Source organism: Somniosus microcephalus, chromosome 10 (assembly GCF_052327205.1).
Source record: "Somniosus microcephalus isolate GS21.2 chromosome 10, FLI_Smic_1.0, whole genome shotgun sequence".
Lineage (NCBI taxonomy): Eukaryota > Metazoa > Chordata > Chondrichthyes > Squaliformes > Somniosidae > Somniosus > Somniosus microcephalus.
This window is the reverse complement of record NC_140996.1, coordinates 70532217-70553987: the sequence shown is the minus strand read 5'-3', so window position 1 is coordinate 70553987 and position 21771 is coordinate 70532217. Positions and strand designations below refer to the sequence as shown.

General features: G+C 46.2%; 1 protein-coding gene across 7 annotated transcripts in view; it reads left to right on the top strand.

Annotated features, from left to right (window-relative positions):
- gja5b (gap junction protein, alpha 5b) overlaps window positions 1-21771 on the top strand; it is a 132555-nt gene that overhangs the window by 82626 nt on the left and 28158 nt on the right. For 2 of the 7 annotated variants that reach the window (XM_085998599.1, XM_085998601.1), the window contains one exon: window positions 16541-16666. The exons of 4 other annotated variants lie outside the window; for them this stretch is intronic. Coding sequence is in view for 1 of the 3 variants with exons in the window: in XM_085998603.1 (XP_085854729.1) it covers window positions 16541-16551 (11 nt within the window). In the remaining 2 variants the exon portion in view is untranslated. Of the gene's footprint in view, window positions 1-16540; window positions 16667-21771 lie in introns of those variants that run through there. One more of the 7 variants, XM_085998603.1, reaches the window with a different exon arrangement.

The window sequence follows — 21771 nt, the reverse complement described above, 5'->3', positions numbered from 1 at the left end:
TAGCGAGAAGCCGGCGAGCGTGTTCTGACTTCGAGAGCCCGAAGACTTGTAGCAACCGCGCCTTTAACGTACCATACTTGCAGTCAGTAGGAGGACTACCGAGGAGGCTGACGATCTGCGAGGCAGTGGCGCTATCGAAGGCGGAGACCACGTAGCAATAACGGGTCTGATCTGCGACGATGTTCCTGATGACGAACTGGGCTTTAGCCTGGATGAACCACGCGGCTGGTTGTTGCTCCCAGAACTGTGGCAGTTTCAGTGTCACGGCGTTCGTGTCCATGCTGAAGCTCTTCCGCGAAAACCGTTCACGAAAGTCGGGGTCACCAATGTAGGAACGTGGGTTCCAAACTAAAAGACTGAGTTCTACTCAGGCGATCAAACAAAACAAACTTTAATGAAACAAACAGGTTTTAACAAGAAACTGCAGGATAACATCGAATGTAGGTCTGCTCTCTTCGGAGGCTCCACGAGGACTGCTCCGGCGGTCCCGTGGCTGACGTCATGATGTCATCACGTTTTCCCGCCAGTGGGGATCACGTGATGAACCGCGCTGTTAAAGTAACCACGCTCTGTACAGTTAAACAGCATAAATAAAGATACAGACTCAGGCTGTAGCTAACATGTTGTTAAAGGAATTATATACAAACGACCTGAGTCCTTTGGTGGCTTCGCCACAATAAGATGCTTTATCAATGTGCTTTGGGATCTCTGGAAGAAAAGATAAGTTGCTGTGTCAATGCTTTTTCAGAGATTCTCAGGATGTGATAAGCTGTTGTATACTTTATATATACATGTGGGCATTGCTGGCAAGGCCAGCATTTGTTGGCCATCCCTAATTGCCCTCGAGTAGATGGTGGTGAGCCACATTCATGAACTGCTGCAGTCCGTGTGGTGAAGGTAATCCCACAGTACTGTTAGGGAGGCAGTTCCAGATTTTGACCCAGTGACGATGAAGGAACGGCGATATAGTTCTCAGTCAGCATGGTGTGAGACTTGGAGGGGAACCTGGAGGTGGTGGTGTTTCCATGCGCCTGTTGCCCTTGTCCTTCTAGCTGGTAGAGATTGTGAGTTTGGGAGGTGCTGTGGAAGAAGCTTTGGTGAGTTGCTCTAGTGCATCTTGTAGATGGTACATGCTGCAGACATGGTTTGCTGGTGGTGGAGGGAATGAATGTTTAAGGTGGTGGATGGGGTGCCCATCAAGTGGGCTGGTTTGTCTTGGATGGTGTCGAGCTTCTTGAGTGTTGTTGGAGCTGCACTCATCCAGGCAAGTGGAGAGTATTCCATTACACCCCTGACTTGTGCCTTGTAGATGGTGGAAAGGCTTTGGGGAGTCAGGAGGTGAGCCACTCACCGCAGAATACCTAACCTTCGACCTGCTCTTGTTGTCACAGTATTTATGTGGCCGGTCCAATTAAGTTTCTGGTCAATGGTGAACCCCAGGATGTTGATGGTGGGGGATTCGGCAATGGAATTTAATACAGAGAAGTGTGAGGTCATGCATTTTGGCAGAAGTAACAGGGAGAGGCAATATACACTTAATGGCACAGTTTTAAAGAGTGTGCAGGGACAGAGGGACCTGGGATTTAATATGCATAGGTCCCCGAAGGTGGCAGGACATAATGAGAGAGTGGTTAGCAAAGCATATGGGATTTTGGGCTTCATAAAATGAAGGTATTGAGTATAAAAGTAGAGAAGTTATGCTGAACCTTTATAAAGCACTGGTTAGGCCACAACTGGAGTATTGCGTCCAGTTCTGGTCACCACACTTTAGGAAGGATGTGAAGGCACTTGAGAGGGTGCAGAGCAGATTTACCAGAATGATTCCGGGGATGGGGGATCTTAGCTACAAGGACAAGTTGGAGAAGTTGTTTTCATTAGAGCAAAGGAGGTTGAGGGGTGATTTGATAGGAGTGTACGGGTTTGGATAGGCTAGATGGGGAAAGGCTGTTCCCACTAGTTGATGGTATAAGGACTAGGGGACACAGATTTAGGGGTTTGGGCAAGAGATACAGGGGGGATGTGAGGAAAACCTTTTTTACGCAGCGAGTGGTCAGGATCTGGAACTCTCTGCTGACGGAAGTGGTGGAAGCGGAGACACTCAATGTTTTTAAGGGGAGACTGGATAGGCACTTGAGGGAAATAAACTTGCAGGGCTATGGGGATAGAGTGGGGAATGGGACTGACTGGATTGCTCTACAGAGAGCTGGCATGGATTCGATGGGCCGAATGGCCTCCTTCTGTACTGTTCTGACTTTATGACTCTGCCTGGTAATGCCATTGAATGTCAAGGGACGGTGGTTAGATGCTCGCTTGTTGGAGATGGTTATTGCACGGCACTTGTGTGGCGCGAATATTACCTGCTACTTATCAGCCCAAGATGAATGTCGTCCAGGTCTTGCTGCATGCGGGCATGGACTGCTTCATTATCTGAGGAGTTGCGAATGGCACTGAACACTGTGCAGTCATCAGCAAACATCCCTACGCCTAACCTTATGATGGATGGAAGGTCAATGATGAAGCAGCTCAAGATGGTTGGGTAGGACACTGCCCTGAGGAACTCCTGCAATGATATCTTGGGGCTGTGATGATTGACCTCCAACCACCACAACCATCTTCCTTTGTGTTGGGTATGACTCCAGCCAGAGAAGAATTTACCCCCTGATCCCCACTGACTTCAGTTTTACTAGGGCTCCTTGATGCCACACTCGGTCAAATGCTGCCTTGATGTCAAGGGCAGTCACTCTCACCTCACCTCTGGAATTCAGCTCTTTTGTCCATGTTTGGACCAAGGCTGTAATGAGGTCTGGAGCCGAGTGGTCCTGACAGAACCCAAACAGAGCATCGGTGAGCAGGTTATTGGTGCATAAGTGCTGCTAGATAGCGCTGTCAATGACACCTTCCATCAGTTTGCTGATGATTGACAGTAGACTGATGGGGAGGTAACTGGCCGGATTGGATTTGTCCTGCTTTTTGTGGTCAGGACATACCTGGTCAGTTTTCCACATTGTCGGATAGATGACAGTGTTGTAGCTGTACTGGAACAGCTTGGCTAGATGCGCAGCTAGTTCTGGAGCACAATTATTCAACACAACAGCCGAGATGTTGTCAGGGCCCATAGCCTTTGCTGTATCCAGTGCGCTCAGCCGTTTCTTGATAACACGGAGTTAATCGAATTGGCTGAAGACTGGCTTCTGTGGTGGTGGGGACCTCAGGAGGAGGCCAATATGAATCATCCATTCAGCACTTCTGGCTGAAGATGGTTGCAACGCTTCAGCTTTGTCTTTTGCACTCACATGCTGGGCTCCACCATCATTGAGGATGGGGATATTCGTGGGGCCTCCTCCTCCCGTTAGTTGTTTAATTGTCCACCACCATTCATGACTGGATGTGACAGGACTGCAGAGCTTTGATCTGATCTGTTGATTGTGGAATCGCTTAGCTCTGTCTATAGCATACCACTTCTGATTTTTAGCATGCATGTAGTCCTGTGTTGCATCTTCCCCAGGTTGGCACTGCATTTTTAGGTTCACCTGGTGCTGCTCCTGGCGTGCTCTTCTACACTCCTTATTGAACCAGGGTTGGTCCCCTGGCTTGATGGTAATGTTAGTGTTGTGTTTGCAAAGATAATCCAGAGGCCATAAGCAGAGTTCAGTTCATGTTGTTTTTTAATGGCTGCTCCACACACACACTCCCAGGCAAAAGCAATCGAATACCTATACACAATACAATGATAACAGCACTATCAAATTCCAAGTGCTCAGGCCAAGGCAACCGAGTACCTATCACCAATGTCAGACATAACAGTTAGAGTGAGGGTTATGTCGGGCCATGAGGTTACAGATTGTGGTGGAATACAATTCTGCTGCTGCTGATGGCCTGCAGTGCCTCATGGACGCCCAGTTTTGAGCTGCTAGATCTGTTCTGAATCCATCCTGAATCTGCGAGAGGCACAGAGTCAACGAGAGGGGGATAAAAGGAGCAAGGAGAGGAGGCCTGGGACCAGAGCTGAGCGGCGGACCTGCAAGTGACACAGATTCGGCGAGAGGAACTCAACACAGGAGTGATGTCAGAATTCAGAAGTGACGTTTGTAGTGTATGTACCCGTCTATCTTTAAGGGAACTATTGAATGTAACCGTTCACCTTTAAGGGAACTACTTTAGGTGTGGCACTATTTGTTTGGCTTCTGTATACTGTAATACCGATAGTGACCACACCAGTATATAAGTGTTGTAGCAGGATGGCTGGGGCAGATTCGCCCGGACCTTCGAATAGTAAAGACCTGTTTGTTTGTTACTTCTGAAGTCTGTGTATTTATTAACTGCACAACCCACAGACTTTACAGTGGCGACGAGTCCGATTGTACCTTGCGGCAAGATTACCAAAGCAAGAAGAGCGTCGAAGAGAGGCAACCGCCCTCGTCGTGCTGCTGGAAGAAAACACGAGGCTGCAGCAGGAGAAAGGTGGAAGACTTAGCAACAAAAGCTTCCATTAGCAACAGGCACTGACTACCCTTCTACCACAGTGCGGAGTGAGCCGATCAGCTGGAAACAAGGCGGCCGAAGAGACTGTGAGTAGGGGAAGGTGTAGAAGTATCCGGAGGATAAGGGCAGAGCACTCGACCTCGGTCGAGGGGGAGCTGAGCCGGTCAGAAGTCGGGTCCAATGGCGTCGGGTGACAGCCGGACTGCGATCGGCGGGAAAAGCCGGGCAGCGACCGCAGCCACGAAGCGCTGAGACTGGGAGTAGGCGCGGGAAGAGAAGCCCAGCCGCAGCCGGGGAGGGAAACACCGGTCTGCGAGAGGGCTGGGAGGCGAACAGGAACCGTGCGGGTGGGAGAGAGAGACGGAGCCGAACAAGGGGAGAGAGACTGCGCGAGAGCCAGTCCAGCGGCTGAGCTGTCCTCCACCAACGGGGTACCCAGAGCCGGTAGAACCGAACGTGCGGGAGAGGGAGAGACAGAGCCGAGCAAGGGGAGAGAGACTGTGCGAGAGCCAGTCCAGCGGCTAAACTGTTCTCCACCAAGGGGGTGTACCCAGCGCCGGTAGAGCCATGCGGGCGGGAGGAAAAGACAGAGCCGGGTAAGGGGAGCTGTGCGGAAGCCAGCCAGCGGCTGAACCTGTCCGCTGTGGGGGAAGCGTACCCCTTCCACCGGGAAGAAACGCGGGAAGCCGCCATTAGGCGGAGAAGACGCCAGAAGCGGGAAACTGCCATTGAAGTGGGCGGGGTGAGAAGGAAAGAGCGGGAAACCGCCGATTTCGCGGGAAACCCGCCATCTTAGAAATAAACAAATAAATAAGAATACTTCAAGAAATACTGGTGCTGCTCCCAAGGGAAGAAAGATGCCTAAGCGAGGGAATATTAACGACTTTAATTCTGAAATAGAAGACTGGGCCACGTACGTGGAACGCATAGAGATCTATTGCGAAGCCAACAAAATAGAGGAAGACGACAAGGCGATAACATTGCTAAACTCGATGGGGGCAAAAACATACGGGCTCTTGAAGCATCTAATAACACCAAATAAACCAGCGGATCAGACCTTTGAAGAGATTGTGGCTGTGCTGAAGGACCACTTGAACCCCACACTGTTGATGCTGGCTGAACGATTCAAATTCTATGCAAGAACGCAGAAGAAAGACGAAAGCAATGCGGAATACTTGGTCGAACTGCGTAGGCTAGCGAAATACTGCCATTCAGAGGGAATCTGACAGAAGCGCTGCGGGACAAGTTCGTATGCGGATTGTCCAAAGAAGGGACGCAGAAGCGACTACTGGAAGAGAACGACCTCACACTGGACAGGGCTGTCCTTATAGCTGCATCGCACGAAGCCGCAGCGAAAGGAACGGCGGAAATGCAACTAAAGGCGGCGGCACTCGGGGTGGACCAAATTACTTCAAGCACAACAAAATGCTACCGTTGTGGGAAGACAACGCATGACCAGAATCAATGCTGGTTTAAGAACCAAGAGTGTAGGAAATGTGGCAAACTGGGTCACATCGCGAAGGTATGCCGGTCCGGGAAAAAGACCAACAATCAAAGGAAGCCACCACAAGAAAAGTACAACAAGGTACACAAGGTGGCTGAGAAGAGTTCAGACGAACAGAATTCAGACTCAGACCCAAACAACCAGGAGCTGGGTAGTCTGAGAATCCACAATGTGGGTAAAGAAACGGATCTACAGACCATCTGGGTCATACTAAAAATAGCTGGAGTCCAAGTAAGAATGGAGCTGGACACTGGATCAGCTCTACCAGTCATCAACCGAAGGGACTACCACCGGCTATTCTCTTACATACCTTTAAGAAATACCAAGTTCGTATTACAGACGTACACGGGGCATAACGTATACCCCGTGGGGAAAATAAGAGTCAAGGTGAGAGATAGGGGTAAAGAACACCCAAGAATGAACTTGTACGTATTACCTGAGGGAGGACCACCACTTCTAGGACAGGAGTGGATTAAGAAAATAGACATGGAATGGCATTACTTAAAAGCCATAATGAGGGAGGACTCGGTGCAAACTATTAGCTCAGATTCTGAAATGGATGATGATAAGACCAAGTCGAATATGGAAGACAAGGCTAAAAGGGACTTGCCGATGATGGGGAAGAAAACGAAGACATGCAGAAGGACTTATGGTACCAAGAAGAATAAAGCTGCAGAGCAGAACTCCAGGTTGACAGAGAATTCTGAGCCTGTTCAAGCAAAGGATTCATCCATGACGGAAGAACACCGAGCTCGGACGCAAACTTATGTCAAAGTACGACAACAATTAGAACAGTTGAGTGACCGTCTCGTACAAGAGATGAAAAATATGGAAAAGTTCTGGGACACCGAATGGGAGAACCTGGAAAGACAACAGAGACAGCTAGCTCAAGCAGAGAGCGACCATAGAGCCATCGTGGTCAAATACCAATCACATTCCCCTGATGCTGTTCAGGAACTAGAATATTTACAGAACGAACCAAAGGAAGAGGAATCTTCAGGGAGCCAGGATTTTATTCCAGTCCTTCTCTACGACTCCTTACAAGCAGAGTGTGAGAAGTTGAAAGAACAGTATGAACAGGCCCAGGCTACAATTCTGGAGGGGGTTAACTCGGCAGCCTCCGAAAAGCTAGTTTCAGTAGAAGCATATGAACAACTAAAGGTTGAACATGAGCAAGAAGTCCAAAGGCTGCAGGAAATTCTTGATGAGCTCAAGGCCAAGACAGACTCATCGGTAGAAGTTCCATCCATAGATGAGAAATTAGAGGTGAAAATCATGGCAGAGCATGAAAGACAGGATGTCCAAGAACTTATAAAAACATTGAAGGACACCCAAGACAAATATGAGGCGGCAATGACCGAGGTTCAACAACTTGAAGAACAGATTCAACTGGGAATCCTTTCAGTGGCAGAAAAGGAAACTGTAAGAATGGTCCCTGAACATGAACTAGAGAGCATCAGGGCGCAACTTTTCCGAGCGCTGAAAGCCAAAGTTCAAGAGGAACGTAAGGTGGAAGTATTGGAGAAAGAGGTGGATGAAATGGAGAAGACTCTGATCCACCGTGTTCCCAGGGAAGAGTTAACGGTCAGCCAACTCCTTCATATGCTGAAGGACAAGACTCTGCAAGGGGAACAATCTGAACATGAGCTTCAACCTTCAGGGGGAACGAGTTCGGAGCTCTCAAAAGTCACGGAGATAGCTGAGGTGGCAACACAAATTTTACAAGGATGCCAAAAGTACGTTGAATCACGTCAAGGTGAACAGAAGAATGTGGAAACCGTTACTTCAGTAGAAGGGTTAAATAGCCTGATAACGCAATTACCGATGGAAGGGAAGGTATTGAACTCACAAATGAGGTCCGTCATGAAGGAATGGCAGATAACCCAGGAAGAGCGGGATGAATATGAATGCATGAAGAAGGCTTTTCAAGAAAGATGTCTAGGGAAGGAACCACCGTCAGCTAACGCCCAGACAGGTGAGGAGGAAGAAGAAGTCTCTCTCGCTGGCCTAACTCAGGACGAACCCGAATATTACCATGACCTGTTGAGTGACACTGAATATTACGAGGATGTGGTCTGCCCAGCTTGTGATGAAAACTCTCAAAGTGCTGAAATCTGGATGAAGCACTTAAGGTCTAAGGAACATAGAGAGTTGGTGGCGCTACAGCTGGCAGCCGAGAAAGGAGCTCCGAGAGTTTCAAAAAGGCAGAAAAGAAAAAGAAGAAGCAGAAGATAATAACTGTCTAAAATATTAGCACTTCTACCATTCCAGGCGGGACATTACGAAAGGAGCTAAATTAGTTGAAAAACTGGAAAATGTCAAGACAGCCAGTTGGTTGTAAAAGTCCGCACTGCTGGTTCAACAGGACGAAAGTTCAAGCTGTTACGTCAAGAAAAAGGCTATGGAGGAGTCACGCTAGCCAGGTGAACCGGCTACACCAAAGAAATGTTGTTCGGAACGAGTCAAGATCAGAGACTGAATCTATGAACTGTTTCCGCAGAGACTGAACCTGTGAACTGTTTCCACTGAGATTATATCTGTAAATTGTTTTATATGACATTGACTCCACCGAGATTATATCTGTAATTTGTTTTATAGGAAGTTGAAGATATGTATGTTTAACGGGGACTCTAAGTAATAAGCTAAAAAGGGAGGATTGTAGTGTATGTACCCGTCTATCTTTAAGGGAACTATTGAATGTAACCGTTCACCTTTAAGGGAACTACTTTAGGTGTGGCACTATTTGTTTGGCTTCTGTATACTATAATACCGATAGTGACCACACCAGTATATAAGTGTTGTAGCAGGATGGCCGGGGCAGATTCGCCCGGACGTTCGAATAGTAAAGACCTGTTTGTTTGTTACTTCTGAAGTCTGTGTATTTATTAACTGCACAACCCACAGACTTTACAACGTTGGTACAAGGGAGCTGATTGGTGAGTAGCTGGTGGGTATTTTCTGTTAAGTTTTTGTTAAGTTTTAAGTGTATTTCTGCTAGGTAGTTCATAGCCTATTAATAGAGGGAGAGATTGGTGTGTAGCTGGTGAGTTTTTTGTAAAGTTTTAAGTTTATTTCTGTCAAGGTAGTTCACAGTATATTATATAGAGGCATGGCAGAGCAGCTGAGCCCCATGGAATACGCATCCTGTGCCATGTGGGAAGTCCTGGACACTTCTCGTGGCCTGGACGACCACGTGTGTGGGAAGTGTCGCCAACTGCAGCAACTCGATTCAGGGATTGAGCAGCAGCTAGAGTCACTGCAGTGCATCCGCGAGACTGAGAGTTATGTGGATAGCACGTTTCAGGAGGTGGTCACCCCACAGCTTAAGAGTGTGCAGGCAGAGAGGGAATGGATGACCGACAGACAGAAGAGGAGGACCAGGCAGGTAGTGCAGGAGTCCCCTGAGTGCGTCTCGCTTGCTAACCAGTATTTAGTTCTCTGGTTCCTCTGGGTTGTGCAGCCAGAGTCAAGCCCATGGCACCACGGGTGGCTCAGCTGTACAGGTGGGGAGGAAAAAGAGTGGGAGAGCAATAGTGGTAGGGGATTCAATAGTTAGGGGAGCAGACAGGCGTTTCTGCGGCCGCAGACGTAACTCCAGGATGGTATGTTGCCTCCCTGGTGCCAGGGTCAAGGATGTCACTGAATGGCTGCAGGGCATTCTGAGGGGGGAGGGTGAACAGCCAGAGGTCGTGGTCCACATCGGTACCAATGACATAGGTAGAAAGATGGATGAGGTCCTACAGGCAGATTTTAGGGAGCTAGGAAAGTAATTCAAAATCAGGACCTCAAAGGTAGTAATCTCCGGATTACTCCTGGAGTCACGTGCTAGTGAGTACAGAAATAGGGGGTGGGACCTGTACAAGCTGGACGGGCAGCACCTCAACAGGACTGGAACCAATATCCTCACGGCAGGGTTTGCTCGTGCTGTTGGGGAGGGTTTAAACTAGCTTGGCACGGGGATGGGAACTGAAGATTGGAGTCAGAAGGGAGAGAAGCAAAGCTGGAAATGGAAGGCAGAAAATTAGTAAGCGAGTTTGGTAGGCAGAGGAAACAAAGGCTAGAAAATAGACAACAAAGAAGTTTGGCAGTGCTAAATGGTATATACTTCAAGGCAAGGAGTTTAGGGAATAAAGCAGATGAGTTGAGGGCACAGATAGACACGTGGGAGTATAATATTATAGCTATTACTGAGACATGGCTGAAAGAAGGGCAGGGATGGCAGCTCAACATTCCTGGTTACAGGCCATTCAGACAAGATAGAGAGAGGGATGAAAAGGAGGGGGGGGTCGCAATATTGATTAAAGAATCAATTACAGCTGTGAGGAGGGAGGATATCTTAGAAGGATCATCAAATGAGGCCAATACAAAAAGAAAATACTGCAGATGCTGGACATCTGAAATAAAAACAGAAAATGCTGGAGAAGCTCAGCAGGTCAGGCAGCATCTATGAAGAGAGAAACAGAGTTAATGTTTCAGGTCGATGACCTTTCGTCAGAACTGGAAAAAAGCAGGAAATTGAGCCCACATTGGTTGAACTGAAAAACAAAAAAGAAGCAATCACACTGTTGGGAGTGTAACATAGAACTCCGAGCAGTCAGAGGGAGATAGAAGAGCAAATATGTAGGCAAATTTCTGAGACGTGCAAAAATAGGGTAGTAATAGTAGGGGATTTCATCTTCCCTAATATAAACTGGGATAAAATTAGTGTGAAAGGCATAGAGGGAGCAGAATTCTTAAAATGCATTCAGGAGAACTTTTTTAGCCAGTACGTAGCAAGCCCAACAAGAGAGGGGGCGGTTCTGGATGCAGTTTTAGGGAATGAAGCTGGGCAGGTCGAAAGGGTATCAGTGGGAGAGCATATTGGTGGTAGTGATCATAATTCAGTTAGATTTAGGGTAGCTATGAAAAAGGACAAGAATGGACCAGGAATAAAAGTTCTCAATTGGGGAAAAGCTAATTTTACTAAGCTGAGAGGTGATTTATCCAAAGTGCACTGTAGACAGAAACTTGATGGTAAATCAGTGTCAGAGCAGTGGGAGGCATTCAAGGAGGAGATAGTGAGGGTACAAAGCAAGTATGTTCCCTTAAAGAAAAACATAGAAACATAGAAGATAGAAGCAGGAGTAGGCCATTCGGCCCTTAGAGCCTGCTCTGCCATTCAATGAGATTATGGCTGATCATCCAAATTCAGTACCCTGTCCCTGCCTTCTCCCCATATCCCTTGATCCCTTTAGCCTTAAGAAATATATCCAACTCCTTCTTGAATATATTTAATGAACTGTCCTCCACCGCCCTCTGTGGCAGAGAATTCCACAGGTTCACCACTCTCTGGGTGAAGAAATTCCTCCTCATTTTAGTCCTAAATGACGTACCCCTTATCCTTAGACTATGACCCCTGGTTCTGGACTCCCCGGCCATCGAAAACAATCTTCCTGCATCTAGTCTGTCCAGGCCTGACAGAATTTTATAGGTTTCGATGAGATCCCCTCTCAATCTTTCAAACTCCAGTGAGTATAAGCCCAATCGACACAATCTCTCCTCATACGTCATTCCTGCCATCCCAGGTATCAGCCTGGTGAATCTTCGCTGCACTCCTTCCATGGCAAGTACGTCCTTCCTCAGATAAGGTGACCAAAACTGCACACAATACTCAAGGTGCGGTCTCACCAAGGCCCTGTACAACTGCAGCAAGACATCTTTGTTCCTGTACTTGAACCCTCTTGCTACGAAGGCCAACATACCATTTGCCTTGTTAACTGCCTGCTGCACCTGCATGCTTACCTTCAGCGACTGGTGCACAAGAACACCCAGGTCTCTCTGCACTTCCCCTTCTCCTAATCTATTGCCATTCAAATAATAATCTGCCTTCCTGTTTTTGCCACCAAAGTGGATAACCTCGCATTTATCCACATTATAGTGCATTTGCCATGTTTCTGCCCAATCACCCAACCTGTCCAAATCGTACTGGAGTTTCACGACATCCTCCTCATAGCATACCCTCCCACCCAGCTTTGTGTCATCTGCAAATTTGGAGATATTACATCCAATTCCCTCGTCCAGATCATTAATGTATATTGTGAACAGCTGCGGTCCTAGGACCGATCCTTGTGGTATCCCACTAGTCACTGCCTGCCACTCGGGAAACAACCCGTTTATTCCAACTCTCTGCTTTCTATCCGCCAACCAGTTCTCTATCCAAGTCGATACCTTGCCCCCAATCCCATGTGCCTTAATTTTGCACGCTAATCTCTTATGCGGGACCTTATCGAAAGCCTTCTGAAAGTTCAAATACACCACATCCACTGGTTCTCGCTTATCTATTTTACCAGTTACATCCTCAAAAATTTCCAGTAGACTAGTCAAGCACGATTTACCTTTTGTAAATCCATGTTGACTTTGTCCGATCCTGTCGCTGCTTTCCAAGTGCTCTGCTATTACATATTTTATAATGGTCTCTAGCATTTTCCCCACTACTGATGTCAAGCTTACCGGTCTGTAATTCCCCACTTTTTCTCTACCACCTTTTTTGAATAGTGGGGTAACATTAGCTACCCTCCAATCCATGGGTACTGTTCCAGAGTCTATCATGTTCTGGAAGATGACCAGCAATGCATCTACTATTTCTAGGGCCACTTCCTTAAGTACCCTGGGATGTAGATTATCAGGCCCTGGGGATTTATTGGCCTTCAGTCCCATCAATTTTCCTAACACCATTTCCCTACAAAAACTGATTTCTTTCAGTTCCACCCTTTCATCAGACCCTATGTTCCCCGGCATCTCTGGGAGGTTATTTGTGTCCTCCTTTGTGAAGACAGAACCAAAATATGTATTTAATTGCTCAGCCATTTCTTTGTTCCCCATTATAAATTCCCCTGATTCTGACTGCAAGGGACCTACGCTTGACTTCACCAATCTTTTTCTCTTCACATATCTATAAAAGCTTTTACAGTCAGTTTTTATGTTCCCAGCAAGCTTACTCTCATATTCTATTTTCCCCTTCTTAATTAATCCCTTTGTCCTCCTTTGTTGAATCCTAAACTGCTCCCAATCCTCAGGATTATTGCTTTTTCTGGCCAATTTATATGTCCTCTTCTTAGATCTTATGCTATCCCTAATTTCCCTTGTTAGCCACGGTTGAGTCACCTTTTTTGTTTTATTTTTATGCCAAACTGGGATGAACAAATTCTGTTGTTCATCCATTTGCCATTTGAATGTTTGCCATTGCCTATCCACTGTCAACCCTTTGAGTGACATTCTCCAATCAATCCTACCCAACTCGCTCCTCAGACCATCGTAATTTCCTTTATTTAAATTTAGGACCCTAGTCTCTGATTAAAAAAGGGTGGGACTAACAAATCTAGAGCTCCCTGGATGTCAAGGGGCATACAGGGTAGTATAAAGAAAAAAAGGGAAGCTTATGACAGATACGAAGGGCTCAATACTGCAGAAAGCTGAGAGGAATATAGAAAGTGCAGAGGTGAAATTAAAAAAGAAATTAGGAAAGCAAAGAGAGGGCACAAAAAATATTGGCAAGTAAAATCATTGGTAAGAAAACCCAAAGATGTTTTATAAATACATTAAGAGCAAGGGGATAACTAAAGTAAGAGTAGGGCCTGTTAGGGACCATAAAGGTAATAAAAACAGAAAATGTTGGAAATACTCAGCAGGTCAGACGGCATCTGTGGATAGAGAAACAGAGTTAACGTTTCAGGTCGATGACCCTTCGTCAGAACTGGAAAAAGTTGGAGATGGAACAGACTTTTAAGCAAGTGTAGGGGCAGGGAAAGGGGGGAGGGGAGGAAAGAACAAAAGGGAAGGTCTGTGATAGGGTGGAAGGCAGGAGAGATTAAGAGACAAAAGGGATGATGGTGCAAGGCAAAAGGAGATGGTAATGGGACAAATTAAGAAAAAAAGATGACTGGATGAAGCGTAAATGGCAATGGCAGAATGATCAACAGCTGCCATGTGAGAGAGAGGTAACCTGTGTGTGGAAGTGGAAAACATGGGTATGGTTCTTAATGAATACTTTGCATCTGTTTTCACAAATGAGAGGGATGATGCAGACATTGCAATCAGGGAGGAGGATTGTGAAATCTTAGATGAAATAAACATAGTGAAAGAGGAAGTATTAACAGGTTTAGCATTTTTGAAAGTGGATAAATCCCCAGGCACAGATGAAATGTATCCCAGACTGTTAAGAGAAGTAAGAGAGGAAGTAGCAGAGGCTCTGACCATCATTTTCCAATCCTCTCTGGCTACAGGTATAAGAACATAAGAACATAAGAAGTAGGAGCAGGATAGGATCATGGCTGATCTGAATCTAGACTCACGTCCACTTCCCTGCCCTCTCCCCGTAACCCCTATTTCCCTTATCTGCCAGGAAACTGTCTATCTCTGTTTTAAATTTATTTAATGTTGCAGCTTCCACAGCTCTCTGGGGTCGCAAATTCTATAGATTTACTACCCTCTGAGTGAAGAAGTTTCTCCTCATCTCAGTTTTGAAAGGGCAGCCCCTTATTCTAAGATTATGCCCCCAATTCTAGTCTCACCCATCAGTGGAAACATCCTCACCACATCCACCCGATCAAGCCCCCTCACAATCTTATATGTTTCGATAAGATCGCCTCTCATTCTTCTGAACTCCAATGAGTAAAGGCCCAACCTACTCAACCTTTCCTCATACGTCAACCCCCTCATCTCCGGAATCAACCGAGTGAACCTTCTCTGAACCGCCTCGAGAGCAAGTATATATTTTCTTAAATATGGAAACCAAAACTGCACGCAGTATTCCAGGTGTGGCCTCACCAATACCCTGTATAACTGCAGCAAGACTTCCCTGTTTTTATACTCCATCCCCCTTGCAATAAAAGCCAAGATTCCATTGGCCTTCCTGATCACCTGCTGCACCTGCATACTAACTTTTTGTGTTTCATGCACCAGGACCCCCAGATCCCTTTGTACTGTAGCACTTTGCAGTTTCTCTCCATTTAGATAATAACTTGCTCTTTGATTTTTTCTGCCAAAGTGCATAACCTCACACTTTCCAATATTATATTGCATCTGCCAAATCTCTGCCCACTCACTTAGCCTGTCTGGTGCCAGAGGGCTGGAGGACTGCTAACATTGTTTAAAAAGGGAGAAAGGGATAGACCAAGTAATTACAGACCAGTCAGCCTAACCTTGGTGGTGGGAAAATTATTAGTAAAAATTCTGAGGGGCAGGATAAATCTTCATTTAGAAAGATCATGGACAGTCAGCATGGATTTGTTAAGGGAAGGTAGTGTCTGACTAAGTTGATTGGATTTTTTGAGGAGGTAACAAGGAGTGTGGATGAGGGTAGTGCGTTTGATGTAGTCTATATAGATCTTAGCAAGGCTTTTGATAAGGTCCCGCATGGCAGACTGGTCACGAAAGTAAAAGCCCATGGGATCCAAGGCAAAGTGGCAAGTTGGGTCCAAAATTGGCTCAGAGGCAGGAAACAAAGGGTAATGGTTGAAGGGTGTTTTTTTGACTGGAAGGCTGTATCCAGTGGGGTTCCACAGGGCTCAGTACTGGGTCCTTTGCTTTTTGTGGTATATATCAATGATTTGGACTTGAATGTAGGAAGTATGATTAAGAAGTTTGCAGATGATACAAAAATTGGCCGTGTGGTTGATAATGAAGAAGAAAGCCACAGGAAGATATCAATGGACTGGTCAGGTGGGCAGAACAGTGACAAATGGAATTCAATCTGGAGAAGTGTGAGTTAATGCATTTGGGGAGGGCTAACTAGGCAAGGGAATGCATTATAAATGGTAGGACAATGAGAAGTGCAGAAGATCAGAGGGACCTTGGAGTGCATGTCCACAGATCCCTGAAAGTAGCAGGACATGTAGATAAGGTGGTTATCTAAGAAGGCATATGGGATACTTGCCTTTATTAGCCGAGGCATAGAATATAAGAACAGGGAGGTTATGCTTGAACTGTATAAAACACTAGTTAGGCCACAGCTAGAATACTGTGTGCAGTTCTGGTCACCACATTACAGGAAGGATGTGATTGCACTAGAGTGGGGTGCAGAGGAGATTTACGAGGATGTTGCCTGGGCTGGGGAATTTTAGTTATGAGTAAAGATTGGATAGGCTGGGGCTGTTTTCTTTGGAACAGAGGAGGCTGAGGGGAGACCTAACTGAGGTGTATAAAATTATGAGGGGTCTAGATAGAGTGATAGGAAGGACCTATTTACCTTAGCAGAAGGGTTGATAACCAGGAGTCATAGAATTAAAGTAATTGGTCGGAAGTTTAGAAGGGATTTGAAGAGAAACTTTTTCACCCAGAGGGTGGTGGGGGTCTGGAACTCACTGCCTGAAAGGGTGGTAGAGGCAGAGACCCTCGTTACATTTAAAAAGTACTTGAATATGCTCTTGAAGTGCCATAACCTACAAGGCTACAGACCAAGTGCTGGAAAGTGGGATTAGGGTGGATAGCTCTTTGTCGGCCGGCACGGACAAGATGGGCTGAATGGCCTCCTTCTGTGCTGTAAATTTCTATGATTCTTTCTATGATCCCATTTAGCATGGTGGTAGTGCCACACAAGGTGATGGAGGGTGTCCTCAGTGTGAAGATGGGACTTCGTCTCTACAATGACGGTGCGGTGGTCACTTCTACTAATGCTGTCATGGATAGCTGCATCTGCGACAGGTAGATTGGAGTGGACGAGTTCAAGAAGGTTTTTCCCTCGTGTTGGTTCTCTCACCACCTGTCGTAGGCCCAGACTGGCAGCTATGTCCCTCATGACTCGGCCAGCTTGGTCAGTAGTGGTGCTACCGAGCCACTCTTGGTGATGGACATTGAAGTCCCCCACCCAGCGTACATTCTGTGCCCTTGCTACTCTCAGTCAATCTTCCAAGTGATGTTCAACATGGAGGAGTACTGATTCATCAGCTGAGGGAGGGCAGTAGGTGGTAACAATGCACTTTGGGACATCCTGAGGAAGTTCTAAGGTGCTTTATTAATGCATTTTGGGAGTTCCTGAGGATGTTATGAGCTGTTGCATTAAAGCACTTTGGGAGATGCTGATGATGTGGTAAGCTGTTGTATCAATTCACTTTGCGGGGTCCTGTTGATGTGAAAAGGTGCTGTATGAATTCAGTTTGGGAGATCCTGAGGGTGTTAAGATGCTATATAATGCACTTTTGGAGATCCTGAGAATGAGAGAAGGATCAGTACAAATGTATTGGGAAATCCTGAGGATGTTATAAGGTGCTGTATCAATGGACTTTGGGAGATGCTGAAGAAGTCATAAACTGCTGTATGAACGTCAATTTGAGAGGTGTTGTGGATGTGAAAATGTGCTGTATGAATGCACTTTGGGAGAACCTGAGGATGTTTTATGATGTGATATGACTGCACCTTTGGAGATCCTGAGGATGAGAAAAGGGACTGTCCAAATCCACTAGGAGATCCTTAGGATGCTATAAGGTGCTGTATGACTGCACTTTGGTAGATCCTGAGGATGTGATAAGGGGCTTTATAAATGCATTTTGAGATCCTGAGGATGTTTTAAGATGCCATAAAAATGCACTTAAGGATATTCTAAGGATGTGATAACATTCTTTACGAATACAGTTTGGGAGATCCTAAGCATGTGATAAGGTGCCATATATAAATGCACGTTGCAGATCCTGGGGTTATGATATGGTGCTGTACGAATGCAGTTTGGGAGATCCTGGCGATGTGATATGGTGCTCTGTGAATGCAGTTTGCAGATCCTGGGGGGTGTGATGTGGTGCTTTATGAATGCTGTTTGGGAGATCCTGGGGGTGTGATATTGTGCTGTACGAGTGGAGTTTGGGAAATCCTGGGGGTGTGACATGATGCTGTAAGAATACAGTTTGGGAGATCCTGGGGGTGTGACATGATGCTGTAAGAATACAGTTTGGGAGATCCTGGGGGTGTGATATGGTGCTGTATGAATACATTTTGGGAGATACTGGGGGGTGTGATATGGTGCTGTATGAATACAGTTTGGGAGATCCTGGGGGTGTGATATGGTGCTGTATGAATACATTTTGGGAGATACTGGGGGTCAGATATGGTGCTGTATGAATGCAGTTTGGGAGACCATGGGTGTGTGATATGGTGCTGTATGAATGCAGTTTGGGAAATCCTTTGGGTGTGTGATATGGTGCTGTATGAATACAGTTTGGGTGATCCTGGGGGTCAGATATGGTGCTGTATGAATGCAGTTTGGGAGACCATGGGTGTGTGATATGGTGCTGTATGAATACAGTTTGGGAGGTCCTGGGGGTGTGATATGGTGCTGCATGAATACATTTTGGGAGATCCTGGAGTGTGATATGGTGCCGTATGAATACTGTTTGCAGATCCTGGGGGTGTGATATGGTACTGTAAGAATGCAGTTTGGGAGATCCTGGGGGTGTGATATGGTGCTGTATGTATTCAGTTCGGGAGATCCTGGGAGTGTGCTGTATGAATACAGTTTGGGAAATCCTGGGTGTGTGATATGGTCCTGTAAGAATGCAGTTTGGGAGATCCTGGGGTGTGATATGGTGCTGTGTGAATAATGTTTGGGAGATCCTGGGGGTTTGATATGGTGCTGTATGAATTCATTTTGGGAAATCCTGGGTGTGTGATATGGTCCTGTAAGAATGCAGTTTGGGAGATACTGGGGGCGGTGATATGGTGCTGTATGAATACAGTTTGGAGGATCCTGGGGGGGTGTTATGGTGCTGTATGAATACAATTTTGGAGATCCTGGGGGTGTGGCATGATGCTGTATGTATTCAGTTTGGGAGATCCTGGGAGTGTGAAATGGTTCTGTATGAATACAGTTTGGGATATCCTGTGTGTGTGATATGGTTCTGTATGAATACAGTTTGGGATATCCTGTGTGTGTGATATGGTTCTGTATGAATTCTGTTTGGGAGATCCTGGGGGTGCTATATGGTGCTGCATGAATTCAGTTTGGGAAATCCTGGGTGTGTGATATGGTACTGTATGCAGGCAGTTTGGGGGATCCTGGGGGTGATATGGTGCCGTATCAATACAGTTTAGGAGCTGCTGGGTGTGATATGGTGCTGTATGAATACAGTTTGGGAGATCCGGGGCGTGTGATATGGTGCTGTATGAATACAGTTTGGGAGATCCGGGGCGTGTGAAATTGAGCTGTATGTATACAGTTTGGGAGAACCTGGGGGTGTGATATGGTGCAGTGTGAATACAGTTTTGGAGATCCTGGGGATTTGATATGATACTGTATGGATACAGTTTGGGACATCCTGTGTGTGTGATATGGTGCTGTATGAATACAGTTTGGGATATCCTGCGGGTGTTATATGGTAATGTATGAATGCAGTTTGGGAAATCCTGGGGGTGTGATATGGTGCTGTACAAAGGCAGTTTTGAGATCCTGGGGGGTGATATGGTGCTGTATGAATACAGTTTGGGAGAACCTGGGGGTGTGATATGGTGCTGTATTAATTCAGTTTGGGAGATCCTGGGGGTGTGATATGGTGCTATATGAATTCAGTTTGGGAGGTCCCGGGGGTGTGATATGGTGATGTATGAATGCAGTTTGCAGATCCTGGGGTGTGATATGGTGCTGTAGCAATGCAGTTTATCGATCCTGGGGGTGTGATATGGAGCTGTATGAATTCAGTTTGGGAGATCCTGGGCGTGTGATATGGTGCTGTATGAATGCAGTTTGGGAGATCCTGAGGGTGTAATATGGTGTTGTAGCAATGCAGTTTATCAATCCTGGGGGTGTGATATGGTGCTGTATGATTACAGTATGGGAGATCCTGGGGTTGTGATATGGAGCTGTATGAATTCAGTTTGTGAGATCCTGGGAGTTTGATATCAGGCTGCATGAATTCAGTTTGTGAGATCCTGGGGGTGTGATATGGTGATGTATGAACACAGTTTGCAGATCCTGGGGGTGTGATATGGTGCTGTATCAATACAGTTTGGGAGATCCTGGGCGTGTGATATGGTGATGTATGAATACAGTTTGCAGATCCTGGGGGTGTGATATGGTTCTGTATGAATACAGTTTGGGAGGTCCTGGGGGTGTGATATCTTGCTGTATGAATGCTGTTTGCAGATCCTGGCGGTCTGATATGGTGCTGTATGAATTCAGTTTGGGAGATCCTGGGCGTGTGATATGGTGCTGTATGAATACAGTTTGGGAGATCCTGGGGATGTGATATGGTGCTGTATGAATACAGTTTGGGAGGTCCTGGGGGTGTTATATGGTGCTGTAATATTGCACTTTGCGAGATCATGAGTTTAATGTATTATCACATGGTTTGCGACATAGTTTCTCACATGGTTGCGTTTGAGCATGCTCAGTTCGCTCTGGAATGGTAAAGCAAGATCATGAACTAACAACTGATCCTGTCTCTGTCCTTCATTTGTTCTATATCCATATATTACATAGAAACATAGAAACAGGGTAGGAGCAGGAGCAGGCCATTCCGCCCCTCAAGCCTACTCCGCCATTCAATGAGATCATGGCTGATCATCCAAACTCAGTACCCTGTCACTGCCTTCTCCCCATATCGTTTGATCCCTTTAGCCTTAAGAAATATATCCAACTCCTTCTTGAATATATTTAATGAATTGGCCTCTACTGCCTTCTGTGGTAGAGAATTCCATAGGTTCACGACTCTCTGGGTGAAGAAATTCCTTCTCAGCTCTGTCCTAAATGGCTTACCCCTTATCATTAGACTGTGACCCCTAGTTCTGGACTCCCTGACTATCGGGAGCATTCTTCCTACATCTAGTCTGTCTAGTCCTGTTAGAATTTTATAAGTTTCAATGAGATCCCCTCTCATTCTTCTAAACTCCAGTGAGTAAAAGGCCAATTGTCCCAATCTCTCCTCATATGTCATTTCTGCCATCCCAGGTTCAGTCTGGTGAATCTTTGCTGCACTCCCTCCATGGCAAGAACATCCTTCCTCAGATAAGGTATCCAAAACTGCACACAATACGCAAGGTGTGGTCTCACCAAGGCCCTGTACAACTGCAGCAAGACATCCTTGTTCCTGTACTCGAACCCTCTCACTATGAAGGCCAGCATACCATATGCCTTCTTAACCGCCAGCTTTGTGTCGTCCGCAAACCTGGAGATGTTACATCTAGTTCCCTCGTCTAGATCATTAATATATATTGTGAATAGCTGGGGTCCTAGGAACGATCCCTGCGGTACCCCACTAGTAACTGCCTGCGACTCGAAAAAAAAAACGTTTATTCCAACTCTTTGCTTCCTGTCTGCCAACCAGTTCTCTATCCAAGTCAGTACCTTGCCCCCAATCCCATGTGCCTTAACTTTACACGCTAATCTCTTGTGCGGGACCTTTTCGAAAGCCTTCTGAAAGTCCAAAGTCCAAATACACCACATCCACTGGTTCTTCCTTATCTATTCTACCAGTTACATCCTCAAAAACTTCCAGTAGATTAGTCAAGCACAATTTACCTTTTGTAAATCCATGTTGACTTGTCCAATCCTGTCACTGTATTCCAAGTGCTCTGCTATTCCATCTTTTATAATGGTCTCTAGCATTTTCCCCACGACCGATGTCAGGCTTACCGGTCTATAATTCCCCATTTTCTCTCTACCACCTTTTTTGAATAGTGGGGTAACATTAGCTACCCTCCAATCCATGGGAACTGTTCCAGAGTCGACAGAATTTTGGAAGATGACCAGCAATGCATCTACTATTTCTAGGGCCACTTCCTTAAGCACCCTAGGATGTAGATTATCAGGCCCTGGGGATTTATCG